This window comes from Staurois parvus, unplaced genomic scaffold (assembly GCF_062004578.1).
Source record: "Staurois parvus isolate SC_StPar_1 unplaced genomic scaffold, SC_StPar_1.0 ptg003601l, whole genome shotgun sequence".
In the NCBI taxonomy this organism is placed as follows: Eukaryota; Metazoa; Chordata; class Amphibia; order Anura; family Ranidae; genus Staurois; species Staurois parvus.
Window position 1 is genome coordinate 533,247 of NW_028321397.1, and position 17,108 is coordinate 550,354.

General features: G+C 46.5%; 1 protein-coding gene across 1 annotated transcript in view; it reads right to left on the bottom strand.

Annotated features, from left to right (window-relative positions):
- GPATCH1 (G-patch domain containing 1) overlaps positions 1-17,108 on the bottom strand; it is a 53,853-nt gene that overhangs the window by 36,609 nt on the left and 136 nt on the right. Inside the window, exons 2-6 of the mRNA XM_089667823.1 lie at positions 16,701-16,835; positions 11,861-11,946; positions 9,092-9,252; positions 6,680-6,777; positions 1,901-1,959 (exon numbers count right to left, since the gene is read on the bottom strand). Of these exons, the coding sequence (XP_089523949.1) occupies positions 1,901-1,959; positions 6,680-6,777; positions 9,092-9,252; positions 11,861-11,946; positions 16,701-16,835 (539 nt within the window). The remainder of the gene's footprint in view (positions 1-1,900; positions 1,960-6,679; positions 6,778-9,091; positions 9,253-11,860; positions 11,947-16,700; positions 16,836-17,108) is intronic.

Consider the following 17,108-nt stretch of genomic DNA (forward strand, 5'->3'; position numbering starts at 1 on the left):
ACTTGCAGAATTGAGTGATAATGATTCGTGGGGGAAATTCCTCATCAGACACTGAAAACGATTTTGCGACTTTGCTCAGCGATGTGCGAATTTGCCTCTGTATTTCAAATTCCAGTGTTTTTGGTTTGATTATATTATTGAATTAAATTTATTATATTATTATTTTTTATGATTATTTATTCAATTATAATTTATGATTTTGTGTTTCAAGTTTTATCATCCCCGGGATGTTTACTAGACTCTTGTTCGGACAGATTTCATGGAGTTATTCCTAAAAATTACAGCCTACAATAAAAAACGACATATTTCCATGCAAAAAAATGTACCGCTTTCAGCACAAAAAAATCGGAAAGAATCATACCGCTAGGGAGGTTAAAGTGGAATTAAAGCCCAACTCTGGGAAGAAAAAAAATTATGAATGTGAGTTAGGGACCTTAGATTGTACGCCCCTTGAGGGTTAGGGACTGATGTGAATGTACAATATATATGTAAAGTGATGCGTAAATTGACGGTGCTATATAAGTACCTGAAATAATTCTCATGCAGTGGGGCTGAACGGATTAACTGCTCGCTATTTTTTCTAGGGGGGAGGAGAGTGAAGATATACTTTTGTAATCCTCCCAGAACAAGACCGGTGTAGCACCTCCACGCTCAGCGTTATTAAAAAGTGGACCATTCCTGGTGTCCTCATGCCCAGAGCAGGCTCCATAGGGCAGGAGCTGTCCACCGCTGGACTGTTGAGGAGCGGTGTTTTCCGAAGGATCGGGAGAATATGTTTTCTACTCACCCCTAGGAAAAAAAGGAGCAGCTGGCCCATGCAGCCCCACTGCAGGGAAAAAAAAAATTTTGCTAGAGTTGGGCTTTAAACTAAAAAAAATAAAATAAACTGACATGTAGTATCTTTATGAAAGGAGGGAGGAAGAAGGAGAACATCTTGGTCTCTTCTTTCATAAACGATTCTTTTTGCCTGTTTGCATTTAATGTACACTGAGCCACAAGTGCACAGCTCAACATACATTTACGCACCGGAGTGATGTCGTCGTGACCCAGCCAATCAAGTTGCTGAACCTGAAGGAAGACAGGGAGAAGATGGAAGTGTCCCCAACTGGCCAAAGCACTGACAGCGCATCGCTGGCAGCAGATCGTTTGACAGGTAAGTCTGCCATAATGTGCCAATATGTTGTGCATACTAGCACATTATGGCCAACAACACCTGGGGACCATTTAAGAAAAAAAAAACACTTTGCAGAGTTTTATTCCACTTTAACCTCTTCACGCAGAGCGAACACAAATGTGCGGCCTCCTGGAGTTTGGGCCTTGACGCCGAGCGGCCGCACATTTGCGTGCAATTAAAAAAAAACATATGTGCTGAGAGCGCATTCCCTGCACGCTCCCAGCACACATGTCCGGTACTCACAGAAAAGGTCCCGATCTCCTCTTGTGATCGGGAACTTTCCTGATCATGTGACAGCGAATCACAACGGTCACGACCCTAAAACCCCCCCCTGCCTCCTGAAACCTTTAAAGGGCCGAGCGGCGCCAAGGGGCAAAGCTGGCAGACAGTGATGGCTAAATTCATGAAACTGTCGAGTTCCGTAGGCAGTACTGCATTGAACATAACCTATTCAATGTAATCAGTGCTGCAACTGCATGTAATGCCTGCGATTGCTTTGCAGATTTTTAGGGGTGACATAACACCTCCTTACCACCGGTCAAATGCCGCACTGCAGATCGCTTTTCAGAGGACAACAGAGGTGTAAACAAGCTCTTTATATGTGTCTACAGTCCCCCAGCATTACATATGTTGAATATTACGTTATATTAAGTTGCAGATGCGGCCCCTATACATTCACACACAAACACACGTATGAATAATAATATTGTATAATCTGTAACGTACCTCCGATCCTTCAGAACCTGTAGGGGGCAGCGCACAGCCATAAACCTTCCTGCTAGGTTCTGGAATGTAAAAAACAAATACAAATATTTACTATATACAGCATATAAAAACAGAAGCTGCCTGTGTCCGATTTTCTCTTCTACTGTCTAAAAAGTGGAGGTGAGCCTGAAGCTTGTGCAGAATTCTCTAATCTCTATATAACCCACCCATGACACATAGGTGCCTAGGGAGAGCTACACGAAGAACACTGAGACCATTTGTAAAACATACAAAATAAAAGACAAAACAGACCTCACCATAATAGATTACATAGAGATACTAAGGTTTTCTGAAGAAAAGGGTTTCGCTTTTTAACCCCTTGGTGCCGGCGCCTCCTGGCCCTTTAAGGGTTTCAGAAGCTGGGGTTTTAGGGTCATGTGACCGCCGTGATCTGCTGTCACAGCGGTCACTTGATCGGGAAAGGTCCCGATCACAAGAGGAGATCGGGACCTTTCCGTGAGTACCGGACATGTGTGCTGGGAGCGCGCACTCTCAGCACATGTTTTTTTTAATTGCACGCAAATATGCGGCCAACTGGCGTCAAGGCCCAGACGCCAAGAGGTCACACAATTGCGTGAAGAGGTTAAAAGGATAGTGCACTTCAAAACAAAGAGCATTTATGCTTTTTGCACCCCATATCCTGAACCAACCTAACACACCCTCTCCCTCTACGTATACATACTTACCTCTACTCTGACAACAACGGTTTTGTGATTTGTTCAAATCCAGCGCTGCAAGAATAGTCTCAGCCATGCCTGTGCATTACTTCCCAAAAGACTTCTATAAGACCGTCTAGGTTCATCTCCAGCCTCAGAACAAAGGCCCAGTGACGTTTATGGGCCTGTATTGTACAGACACGGCCAGGACAGTTAAGACTTGTGGTGCTGAACGTAAACACAGTAATCATGGCTGGCCAATCTAGGCAAGTATGTGTCTGTGGCAGGGGGAGGAGGGTGGGTGAGATTAGGTCAGGGACAAAAAAAGGATAAAAGGTACTTAGTTTTAAAGTGCATTAATCCTTGAAAGCTTATCAATTATCTGCGCATATCTGGAGAGGGTAATCAAATATAAATAGGAGCTTTCACTCTGAAGAGATGTTTGCTTTGGAGGTGTTGTGTTTGACCAGTCTTAGTGCTGCAGTTCCAGATGACAGCAGAGTATTTAAAGAATGAATCAGTGCTGGGATTCCTTTATATATACATACAGGGACAGGACAACCCACGCAAACGCACAACAGAACACATCACAGTTACACAAAAAAACATTTATAATACTGGTAAACTTTATGAGTCTATATCTGTATAGAAAAACTGTTAAAAGGAGTTTCATTCTTTATATAGCATCTGAGATGCGGAATAGCTCCAACATGGAGCCCAGCAGAACACGGAGCCCCGCCATGGAGACCAGCAGAGGAACACAAGAGCCCCGCCATGGAGACCAGCAGAGGAACACAGAGCCCCGCCATGGAGACCAGCAGAGGAACACAGAGCCCCGCCATGGAGACCAGCAGAGGAACACAAGAGCCCCGCCATGGAGACCAGCAGAGGAACACAAGAGCCCCGCCATGGAGACCAGCAGAGGAACACAAGAGCCCCGCCATGGAGACCAGCAGAGGAACACAAGAGCCCCGCCATGGAGACCAGCAGAGGAACACAAGAGCCCCGCCATGGAGACCAGCAGAGGAACACAGAGCCCCGCCATGGAGACCAGCAGAGGAACACAGAGCCCCGCCATGGAGACCAGCAGAGGAACACAAGAGCCCCGCCATGGAGACCAGCAGAGGAACACAGAGCCCCGCCATGGAGACCAGCAGAGGAACACAAGAGCCCCGCCATGGAGACCAGCAGAGGAACACAGAGCCCCGCCATGGAGACCAGCAGAGGAACACAAGAGCCCCGCCATGGAGACCAGCAGAGGAACACAGAGCCCCGCCATGGAGACCAGCAGAGGAACACAAGAGCCCCGCCATGGAGACCAGCAGAGGAACACAGAGCCCCGCCATGGAGACCAGCAGAGGAACACAGAGCCCCGCCATGGAGACCAGCAGAGGAACACAAGAGCCCCGCCATGGAGACCAGCAGAGGAACACAGAGCCCCGCCATGGAGACCAGCAGAGGAACACAGAGCCCCGCCATGGAGACCAGCAGAGGAACACAAGAGCCCCGCCATGGAGACCAGCAGAGGAACACAGAGCCCCGCCATGGAGACCAGCAGAGGAACACAGAGCCCCGCCATGGAGACCAGCAGAGGAACACAGAGCCCCGCCATGGAGACCAGCAGAGAAACACAGAGCCCCGCCATGGAGACCAGCAGAGGAACACAGAGCCCCGCCATGGAGACCAGCAGAGGAACACAGAGCCCCGCCATGGAGACCAGCAGAGGAACACAGAGCCCCGCCATGGAGACCAGCAGAGGAACACAGAGCCCCGCCATGGAGACCAGAGAGGAACACAGAGCCCCGCCATGGAGACCAGAGAGGAACACAGAGCCCCGCCATGGAAACCAGCAGAGGAACACAGAGCCCCGCCATGGAGACCAGCAGAGGAACACAGAGCCCCGCCATGGAGACCAGCAGAGGAACACAGAGCCCCGCCATGGAGACCAGCAGAGGAACACAGAGCCCCGCCATGGAGACCAGCAGGGAAGAAAACAAACCCCACCATGGAGCCCAGCAGAGGAACACAGAACCCCACGAAAAAGCCCAGCAGAGGAAAACAGAACCCCACCAAAAAGCCCAGCAGAGAAACACAGAACCCTACCAAAGAGCTCAGCAAAAGAGATGAAAACAAGTGGGCCAAGGATTGCCAGAGGTGTGTTGCATCAGTAGTTTAGGAGAGAGAATCATGCTGATGTTTCTCCCAACCGTCGAACTCTTTTCAAACACCAAACTGGAAAGACCATTCAAAGGCGAAGTTTGCGTCATACAGTGGAGAACACCAGCCACGGTGAATGAGCACCGAGTGTTCTTCTGCATCCACTGCTCCTATGAAAGCAGTACAGCGAGGTGTGCTTATGCAACACTGCTTTTTTAGGTGATCACTGTCAAATGACCATGATCACCAGCCAAAAGGCAATCAGTTCAGCACTCAGCATCTTCACTGAGACTGCCACAGCATATAGAATGCAAACATGCACAGTCCTTTGCATATTTCAGAGAATGGTCTTTGATGTGCAGGCATGATTATATGTGTACTTCTGATAGGTTTCCTATTAATGAATGCTCATTAGCACCCCCCTGGACAGTCCCCATGCCCTGGGTGAATTTTATCCATGTCTCAACTAAAACCTAAAAGCAGACCTGCACTCAAAAATTGGCTGCATTCCAATCCCTCTTCCACTTTTTACAAAGTTGACTCTCCAATTTTTTTTTCACTTTTTTAAAAGTTCTTCTCCTGGTGCCATATCTCAGGAGGCATCACTTTCCATTCATATAAGCGAACGCCTAATTTCAAAGAGAAAGCTGGCTCATAGTGACGTAAACAAAGAAGACAGAGCTTCCCCCATCCTCTGGAACTCTCTACCCCAATTTATCAGACTATCGTCTACTCTGCTCACTTTTAGGCGATCTCTGAAAACCTCTCTCTTCAGGGAAGCCTACCCTGCCCTCAGCTAATAATTGAATCTTCTCTTCCCCCTACCAGTCCATCCCCCACAGTTATTACCTTTTGTACCACTACGTCCCCCCTCCTAGATTGTAAGCTCCAAGGAGCAGGACCCTCCTAACCCTCTTGTATTGAACTGTATTGTTGCTGTATTGTCTCCCGTTATATTGTAAAGTGCTGAGCAAACTGTTGGTGCTATATAAATCCTGTATAATAATAATAAATACAGAGTTTAGGGATGGGACCTGGACTAGAAGAGCTTGGCATGAGAAGAGGACAGTGCTGGATCTTTTGGGCTTGTAATTTTATTATTACAGCATAAGAACATAAATTTTATTGGGAGAGTGAAATTTGTCTTTAACAGTTACATTTTATACACACCATCCCATAAACCAATGACAGCGCTGCACCTGACAAACAGACTCATTGGTTCATGAACAGCTAAGGATGTATGCTCCTCAGGGGCGGACTGACAACTCATGGGGCCCTTGGGCAATAGGGGATCATGGGGCCCCTGTGTCCTTGCCCAAACTCAAAAAAGCCTATAAAAAAGGTACCAGGGGCATCTCATGGGGCCCCCTACTGACCCCGGGCCCTCGGGCAGTGCCCGAGTTTCCAAATGGTCAGTCCACCCCTGATCCTCCTCTACATCACAATCTCAGCAGGAGCAGAGCTGGGAAAGCTCCAACTGCATTGTAACTGGCTCAGATCTAGCCAGCTATGGCACAGCAAGAGAAAGGAGGGCTCACACAGCGACTAAAACTTGAAATAACAGGAATGATTTAAAAAAACAAAACAAAGAGGGGCTGAGAGAATTAGAAAAGAAAAATCAAACTGTAATTCTTTTAGGCTAGGTTGCTGCAATCCAATTTTCAGTTCGATTTGGATGAAGTTTGCATATTCTATGGGGCCAAAAATTGCACTGGAATCACACCAAAGTAGTACAGAAATCTTTTCCAAAGCGGAGTTGCATTGATATGAATAGGCACCATTGAAAACAATGTGATTTCCACTGTCATGCGATTCTATGCGACGCAGGTTGCATTTGAAATTGCACTAGTGTGTCTTAAAACGTCATGGTGTCGTTTAGGTCTACAGATCTTTATCAGGCTTACAAAGGCTTTATAGTGGCACCCACCAGGTTCCTGCTTCCGAAGTTTCCTCTTGGTCCTGGGACCCACGCCTTGCCCTTCTTTCCAGCCCATCTGGCGCAGTAGCTGAACACCAACAGTGATCCTGAGGAAAGGAGAAAAACAATTACACTTCCATTCTTCTATTTCACCTGCCATAAGATACAGATTAAAGTGGAATTACCCCTGGTTCACATCTGTGCGGGTGGTGCCGCTGCAGTTCCGCACCAAAATCCGTGCAACCGCACCACCCGCACGGGTGGATGTCATTAGTTCTAATGGCAATCCGCCCACACTGGAAAACGCAACTGTACTGGGAACCGTGGTTCCTGTGTGGGCTGCGTTTTCCAAAGCAGTGCAGGGACTTCTTCTCTGTGTGTCATGGGCACAGGAGTCCATCCAAATGAATGGGCTCTCATGCCCGTGCAAAACACAGCCCGCACGGCCGCATAGGAGTGAACCGGGGGTAAAGCTGGCCATACACACAGATTTTTTTCCATTAAAGGCTAAGTTCACCTTTTCCAGAAAATAGCCTATTCATTTAAGGGGCCCCAGTAGATATTAAATATATGTGCATCTTTATAAAATGATCATTCATTTTATTGTTTTACCTGCAGGCCATTTGGTTCCCCTTGGAAGTAACTCTTCGTAACCCTCACGATCTGACCGTTGCTAAGCCATGAAAACTGTTGGATGTTCACTTGCAGCATTGCAGTACTGAAAACCAACGGTTTTTGCATCCTAGCAATGAGACAGAATGTGGGGGTTGCCAACTAGAAGGTTTTTTTAGCCAGGCTTCTGAGGGGTACCCAAATGGCCTACTAATAAAACAATAAAATAAATGATCATTTTACAAAGCGTTAAAGTTTTTATAACATCTACTATCCCCTTACTGCATAGGCTATTTTCTGCAAGGGGGAACGGACCTTTTAAGCCTGCGCATGAATGGAAAAAATAATCAGTCTTCCTTCCATGCCATACAGAATGGATGAATCTTCCACTGCAGCTATTATAGTTTGACAGCAAACCTTGCAAGCTGTCAAAATATCTAAACAGTGCCTGCATTTGATGGCATGCAGGCAATGTTTGGCTGAAAATGTTCCACCCAACTCCTCTGATGCTTCAATTGAGGGATATTGGGCAGAAGGCAGCTAACAGGGCCACACGCTGAGCAAATTTCACCATCTACTGGCCCGAAATTTGAACAGTGTATGGCCAGTTTAACCCCTTGACGCCGACGTAACACAAATATGTGGCCTCACAGAACTGGGCTTTTTTCTGTGGGGCTGCATATTTGTGTACCTATCTTTCTGGTGAGAGCGCGCCCCCAGCACAAACACCGGGGTATCACTGAGAGCACTGGGTCCCGTTCTAAAGATCGGGACCCGGGACTGCCAGGCTATCACAGTGATCAGTCACTGTACAGCCTGGCCCCCTTGTGTTTTTTTTTCTCTCTATGAATGGAGGAGAGAGATACATTGTATCTCTCTAACTCCCATCAAAGAGGGGGAAAAAAATGTTTGTTAAAAAAAAAAAAAGAAAAAAATAAAATATTAAAAAATAAAAGAAAAAAATAAAGAAAAAATACCTAGATCAAGGTTTGATCTAGTTCAGTGCCAGGGTTGTTTGGGTCAAGGTCAGGGTCAAAAGGTCAAGGCCAGGATTTTTAAAAAAAATTTGGTGTCAGTGTGGTTTAAGAAAAAAAAAAAAAAAAAAAAAGACAAAAACAAAATGCACATTATTGTTTCTGGGCTGTACTATGGGTACAAACAACAAATAACATACACATATATGATATCGCTGCGATCCTGAAGAGCTGGAGAATTTATTTTGGGTTGTTCTTTAGTGGTAGGTTATAGTAGTAACAAGAAACACACAGCTAAATAAAAAAAAAATATATATTTTTTTTTACTATTTTCGGCTAGTTTTCCTTTGATAATAAAAAAAAAAAAAATCAGGAGATATCCATTACCATTTGGGCAGCACAGTGGCTGAATGGTTAGGACTTCCGCCTGGCAGCACTAGGGTCGCTGGTTCAAATCCCAATCACAGCACCACCTGCCTGGAGTTTGCATGTTCTCCCTGTGACTGCGTGGATTTCCTCCAGGAACTCCGGTTTCCTCCTACACTCCAAAGACATGCTGGTAGGTTAATTGGCTCCTGTCTAAATTGTCCCTAGTATGTGTATGTATGAATGTGAGTGTGTGTGTGTAAAATATATATATTTTACACACACAAGGATATATATATATATATATCCTTAATAACCACTGGTGCCAAGACAACATGAAGTAAAGGAAACACAGACGCAAAGAGTAACCCTTCTCCACTCCATTCAAAACGAAAAAAGTTTTTAGCTGTAGTTCCAAACAACCCAATGGAAAATAAATATCTTGTATTAAAAAAATAACATGTATTACTTTGCCGGAGCGATTAAGTCCTCCAGGATGGTGGCCCCTGGTATAGGTGCGGTGACCGCTGCAAGCTCTCTGGCCTTCTCCCGAATCTTGTCTTTGGTTTTCGAAGCAAAATCATCTGTTGTCATGATTTCCTTTGGTGCTATGCCAAACTCACCGAGATCCTGTAAAAGAAAAAGGAGCAAATTTCCGGAACTTTTTTTTTCTTTATTCAACACCTCAGCCTGTGTAATATTAATATTTTGCTTTCTGGGACCTCCTTTATATCTTTAGCCTCTGTATTTGTCCCGGTGGCTACTGTTTCAACAACAGAACGGGGGATAGAAACAATTGAGTACAGTCCTTGATGCTTTTTTTTTTTATTTACACTAACATACAATTTTTCAGGACGAGCTTTTAGGGTGTACCCCCTTCAAAGCCCAAGCAGTACTTCCAAAAGCTTGTGCTGAAAAATTGTATGTTAGTGCACATTTAGGAAAGAATCAAGGACCTACTCAATTGTTTCTCTCGAAAGTGCACTAATACGGCTACAATCACCTCAAGCAAGAAGGGAGATAGGAAATTAGAAGTTATACAGTTGTCACCAAAACAAAAGCGAAAGGGCAAATCTTCCCCTATGGACTCCTGCTCTGGGGCAGCTTAAAGGAGGAATTCCCCTTGCTTTGTTTATAATTTCCTCTCACCTCCTGTTGCATCTGCAGGAAGTGAAGGTAAATCTCCCCACTGGGACTCAGAAAGCAAAAACAAACCAACAGATTTTTAAACCCTTCCATAACCCCTTTTGTAAAATATTGGCTAACATGCAGTCTAAAGCTGCCCATACACTGATAGTTTTTTCATTCAGCCCATTGGCTGAATGTGAACAGATTCCTCCATCCACACAAGCGAGGTGAATGGGTGAATCACCTCACGGGGACACTGTATTCTGACAGAAGCTCCTGCTGCTCTCTTTTCTCTACAGCCCCCTAAAGCACACATTTTACTCAGTACTGTTGAGCTTCAAAGGGCAGGGGGTGGGGATCGGACTTCACACACTGCACAGCACACAGCAGGTATGGTGTAATCTGAGACCTGAATGGATAGAATGGACACATACCCCTACACAGTCTTATAATTAAACATGCACAGCTGAAACTGTCAATCACAGGCTGTCAGAAATGACTCCTGCAGATAGAGGAAGGAAACAGCAGGCATAGGTTGCACTAACGTCTTTGGATTTAGGCAAGCACACACTATAGAAGGACATGCTTTGTTCCTTTTTCCTATTTCCAAAGGTTTACAACCACTAAAAGTGCTGTTGTAGGTGCTGACTGCTCTGCTGCCTGACCAAAAATTTCTCCTCCCGACAACCACCACGACTAACTGCTTTCTAACTAGCTGCAGCCAATCTGACTCACGGTGTAGTTGTAACATGAGAAAGAAACCATCAATCACATAAAACACTGGAGTATCCTAGAGAGCACAAAAAAGTTATAGTGGAACATTAGCAACCAATAAGATTCCAGATGTTAGGCACAAAGCAATCAATAAAACTGGCATCTGACTGGTTGCCACGGCCCAGCAACATCACTACTCCTGGATATAACCAGGGTGGATAAAAATCAATGATTTTTTTTAAAAAAAAATCAAAAAAAAAAAAAAAAATCAGATTTTTTTTATTTAAATCGGATTTTTTTAAATAAAATGCTTTTTGAGGAAAATATATTACCATCCAAAGGTTACTCCATCATGAAATAAAGATTCATTTTTTAATTATGTAGAATAAGGCTGTATATGTTTAATTTTTTTGGTAAATAAATTCCATGAATCCATTCACAATGTCATGCTCTTCCAGAGGTTTTTGTAAGATTATTGGGCAGTTTCTCTGCCTACAAGATATTATCACAGATGATTGGTTTACTTTTGCAGTTATCAAAACTGAATTTGACTCAGCGGAGATCACATGCCTCTTCTTCACAGCAAAAATGTTATAACATGAACAGAGTTAAGAAAAAGACCTTCATCCTAACTTCTACAAACCTATGAATACAGAATCAACCCCTTCACTGCTAAGTTTCAAGAAGTTCAGTGAATAGAATAGAAACAATATTTTTCTGATTGTTTGGAGTGGAATAGATCTGCACAAGAAGAAAGTGAAACTAAGTGTGAGGAGGAAGGGGCTGACAGTCTAAGTTTCTTAAAATATATATATTTTGTTTAGCCAAATTAGTTACCAAACATGGATGTTGAAGCAAATAACATATCCTGGAATGTTATTGTTTCAGTTGAATGAATCTATTTAAGTTGTTATTATTAAGGTAATGATTATTTTTCTCCTTCCTAAGTACAACAGAAAAGTTGTCCAAATATGAATGATTAACCTATTAAACTGGGGATAAAAAAACTAATATGAAAAGTTGTTATTCATAAAAATCTTCATCTACTTGTATATTAAAGTTATACCAGCAAGAATTAGTCTTTATGTAGAAAACTAGGATTTAAATCAAGCCTTACTGACTAGTGATTTAAATCGTGATTTAAATCAGTTTGATTTAAATCCAATCCACCCTGCATATAACCAAGGACCAATGTCTGTAAAAGCCAGGAAGCACATCTGATAGCTCGCTGGTCTCGGATAACGTGGCTCAAGCTGTGGAGTTTTACTGCCCCCTCCCCAGCTTCACGTCAATGAGCCCTAAATGTAATGAATCCACCAGGTGCACAGCCAACTGACAAATGTAATTGGTACACAATTACGGGTGACAACGCACATTTTCAACAAGTAAATTTTACCTCCTCATCCATGAAATCCTCCGGCCGACTGGCTTGTTGTTCGGACCTTCCCTGACGAGACGATACGAACGTGGAAGGGCTCCATCCTAACACAAGGATGACAATAAATTAGTAACTTCCAGAACTCATGTGATCTCAGTACAGAGCGATCTGGCACAATTTCATTCAAGTTTGTAACATCTGACATCTGGGGCATATGAGGCAGAGATGTGAAGAACTGGTGTGACCCGGTGACTGCTGGGCATGTTGGAAAATTTGTGAAAAACGACCAATTTTCGACTCAATGATGGTCAAATCGTACGATCGTTTTTCCGGAGAGAATATGCGCATGAGCCGTGACCTGGAAGGAACAGAAGTTTCGCCTGTTATATGGGATGAACTTTAGGACTTGGTCAGCCGATTTTTGAAATCATTGATGGCACCATTGGATTACCGAGCAAACTACGTTTTTGATTTTTGGACGAAATTCGAACCATGTATGGCCTGCATAAGTCCTGGAGCACTAGAAATGGGCAAAGTGACAGTTTTCTGGCTTTTTTATTCTTCAAATAATTCATTCTGCTGCCTGCACTGTTTCAGAATCTTCCAAACTACAAACAATACTTGAGACGCGAAGAAGGGGGGAGACCTCTGAGCCCCCAGAATGCATTGCATGTGTTAGGTCTTGTTAGAGATTAACAACAGTATCAAAATATTTTGCTGGAGCTCTCACTGGACTTTATATTCCAGGTTTTCTTTGCTGCCGATGTACCACCAAGGGAAGATTCATACTATTTGCTGTAACTACCATTATCACCTGGATTCAAATTTTGAGGGAAAACTGAAAATTTACAGTTTAGTCGTCACTTAGTGCCAACCACAATGGTCCACTTTATCTAAACAAAAAAAAAAAAATTCCCAAGGAACTCTTGGGGTTGTCAGTCCAAAAGGAAAGCCGGCACAACGGCATGTATCAGCGTTATGGTGAGTTTTATGTAATGCAGAGTAGTACAGCCACAGACAGGTCAACATGTTTAGGCCATTGTGGACGTATTCATCACGTCTCATGAAATAAAACCGCACCGTGCCGATGATACATGCTGCTGTGCCGGCTTTCCTTTTCGACTGACTGCTTGTGGGTTTCAGCACCTTTTTCCATAGCACCCCCCCAAAGAAAAAAAAAAGCCCTCAGGGTGAGCAGATGTACAACGCCGGGGAATAAGGCTGCATGCACACTGGCTTTAAGACAAAAAAAAAAAAACACATCATTTGGGGGTCGCTTCCTGATGGCGACACCATATCACTTGGGGGCCACTTCCTGATGGTGGCACCATGTCATTTGGGGGTCACTTCCCGATGGCGACACCATATCACTTGGGGGCCGTTTCCCGATGGTGGCACCACGTTACTTGGGGTTCGCTTCCTGATGGTGGCACCACGTTATTTGGGGGTCGCTTCCTGATGGTGGCACTATGTCATTTGGGGGTCGCTTCCCGATGGTGACACCATATCACTTGGGGGTCGCTTCCCGATGGTGACACCATATCACTTGGGGACCGCTTCCTGGTGGTGGCACCACGTTATTTGGGGGTTGCTTCCTGATGGTGGCACATCATTTGGGGGTCACTTCCTGATGTCGACACGTCACTTGGGGGCCACTTCCTGATGGCGACACCATATCACTTGGGGGCCACTTCCTGATGGCGACACCATATCACTTGGGGGCCACTTCCTGATGGCGACACCATATCACTTGGGGGCCACTTCCTGATGGCGACACCATATCACTTGGGGGCCACTTCCTGATGGCGACACCATATCACTTGGGGGCCACTTCCTGATGGCGACACCATATCACTTGGGGGCCACTTCCTGATGGCGACACCATATCACTTGGGGGCCACTCCCTGATGGCGACACCATATCACTTGGGGGCCATTCCCTGATGGCGACACCATATCACTTGGGGGCCACTCCCTGATGGCGACACCATATCACTTGGGGGCCACTTCCTGATGGCGACACCATATCACTTGGGGGCCACTTCCTGATGGCGACACCATATCACTTGGGGGCCACTTCCTGATGGTGGCACCATGTTATTTGAGGGTCGCTTCCTGATGGTGGCACCATCTCATTTGAGGGTCGCTTCCTGATGGTGGCACCATCTCATTTGAGGGTCGCTTCCTGATGGTGGCACCATCTCATTTGAGGGTCGCTTCCTGATGGTGGCACCATCTCATTTGAGGGTCGCTTCCTGATGGTGGCACCATCTCATTTGAGGGTCGCTTCCTGATGGTGGCACCATCTCATTTGAGGGTCGCTTCCTGATGGTGGCACCATCTCATTTGGGGGTTGCTTCCTGATGTTGGGGCTATTTCATTTGGGGGTAGCTTCCTGATAGCGATGCCACATCACTTGGGGGTCGCTTCCCTATGCCTCGTCACTTGTGAGAACGCTACGCAGTAAGTAAAAGGAAACATACTAATTACGCCAAGTGTGTGGATGTTTACGTTGAGGAAGAAAAGTATTGCCCACAACTTACAGTGTTCCCCCTTCCCCAGGGAATGTTTGGGATTGCACCACTTCACTTGGATTGCTGCCCAAAGGCTGCACAAGACCTCTGATTGCTCCCGCTCGCTCACTAAGCCCTGGTTCACATTAGTGCAGCTTCCTGAAATCGCACCACTTCAGAGCGATTTCAAAGCCACAGATCATCGCGATCTGGAGGTTCGATTTAATTGCAGCTTGCATTAATTCATTTAATTATTATGAGGGTCACTTCCTGATGATGGCACCATGTCATTTGGGGGTCGCTTCCTGATGGTGGCACCATGTCATTTGGGGGTCGCTTCCTGATGGTGGCACCATGTCATTTGGGGGTCGCTTCCTGATGGCGACACGTGTATTTGGAGGGCGCTTTCTGATGACAACACCATATCACTTGGGGGCCACTTCCCGATGGTGGCATGTCATCTGGTGGTCGATTCCTCATGGTGGCACCATGTTATTTGAGGGTCGATTCCTCATGGTGGCACCATGTCATTTGGGGGTCGCTTCCTGATGGTGGCACCATGTCATCTGGGGGTCGCTTCCTGATGGTGGCACCATGTCATCTGGGGGTCGCTTCCTGATGGTGGCACCATGTCATCTGGGGGCTGCTTCCTGATGGTGGCACCATGTCATCTGGGGGCTGCTTCCTGATGGCGGCACCATGTCATTTGGGGGCTGCTTCCTGATGGCGGCACCATGTCATTTGGGGGCTGCTTCCTGATGGCGGCACCATGTCATTTGGGGGCTGCTTCCTGATGGCGGCACCATGTCATTTGGGGGCTGCTTCCTGATGGTGGCACCATGTCATTTGGGGGCTGCTTCCTGATGGCGGCACCATGTCATTTGGGGGCTGCTTCCTGATGGCGGCACCATGTCATTTGGGGGCTGCTTCCTGATGGCGGCACCATGTCATTTGGGGGCTGCTTCCTGATGGTGGCACCATGTCATCTGGGGGCTGCTTCCTGATGGTGGCACCATGTCATTTGGGGGCTGCTTCCTGATGGTGGCACCATGTCATTTGGGGGCTGCTTCCTGATGGCGGCACCATGTCATCTGGGGGCTGCTTCCTGATGGTGGCACCATGTCATCTGGGGGCTGCTTCCTGATGGTGGCACCATGTCATTTGGGGGCTGCTTCCTGATGGTGGCACCATGTCATTTGGGGGCTGCTTCCTGATGGTGGCAACATCTCATTTGGGGGTCGCTTCCTGATGGTGGCACCATCTCATTTGGGGGTCGCTTCCTGATGGTGGCACCATGTCATTTGGGGGTCGCTTCCTGATGGTTGTACCATGTCATTTGGGGGTCGCTTCCTGATGGTGGCACCATGTCATTTGGGGGTCGCTTCCTGATGGTGGCACCATCTCATTTGGGGATCGCTTCCTGATGGTGGCACCATCTCATTTGGGGATCGCTTCCTGATGGTGGCACCATCTCATTTGGGGATCGCTTCCTGATGGTGGCACCATCTCATTTGGGGATCGCTTCCTGATGGTGGCACCATGTCATTTGGGGGCTGCTTCCTGATGGTGGCACCATGTCATCTGGGGGTCGTTTCCTGATGGTGGCACCATGTCATTTAGGGGCCGCTTCCTGATGGTGGCACCATCTCATTTGGGGGTCGCTTCCTGATGGTGGCTCCATCTCATTTGGGGGTCGCTTCCTCATAGCGATGCCACATCACTTGGGGGTCGCATTCCTATGCCTCGTCACTTGTGCGGACGCTACGCAGTAAGTAAAAGGAAACATACTAATTACGCCAAGTGTGTGGATGTTTATGTTGAGGAATAAAAGTATCACCCACAACTTACATGGTGTTCCCCCTTCCCCAGGGAATGTTTGGGATTGCACCACTTCCCTTGGATTGCTGCCCAAAGGCTGCACATGACCCCTGCTCGCTCACTAAGCCCTGGTTCACTTTAGTGCAGCTTCCTGAAATCGCACCACTTCAGAGCAATTTCAAAGCCGAAGATCAGCGCGATCTGGATGTGTGATTTCATTGCAGCTTGCAACTTCATTTAATGGAAGTCAATGGAAGCCGCAATGAAACCGCAGAAAAGTAGTGCAGGAACCTTTTTCTGAATCGTAGCGATTAGTACGGTTGCCGCAAATGGGGTGCGACTTGTCATGCGATTTTTAACCGGCAAATCGCATTGGAGTGAACCAGGGCAGAGTGAGGGGGACCAATCGCATCACGCCAAGTGCGCGGTCCATCCCCCTGCCTACGACAAAAAAAAAAAAAAAAGAAAAGGTCCTCGGGGTCAGCAGAGGTGCACGTCCGGTAATAAGGGCATCGCCCCAACGCTTACCTTCCTTGGACCCCACAGTATTATAGAAACCGGCAGAAAAGCCGCCAGTGAAGGCGCCATGAAACCGCTTGTACCGCCCCTTCTCATCCTTCACCGTCTGCTCCTGCAGGGGGGTCGGCTTCTTGGGCTGCTCTCCTGTAAAAGAAAAAACATTTCTGCATGAGGAGTGAGACTTCTGCAGACAGGGGACAACAAGGAGTTGGATAGAAGTTCCTGTCAACAGCTTAGAACTACAAGTCCCGGCATACCCTGCGAGCAGCAGCCTGCAGTCTATCAAGCGGGCGCTCGCAATGCATGCTGGGATTTGTAGTCCTGACGGAGCCACGCGGCTCTAAGTTACCTGACACTCTTTTACCCCCCAGTAAAGCCCCTCTAGAGGTGCTCACATATACCAGGGCGCCTCCAACG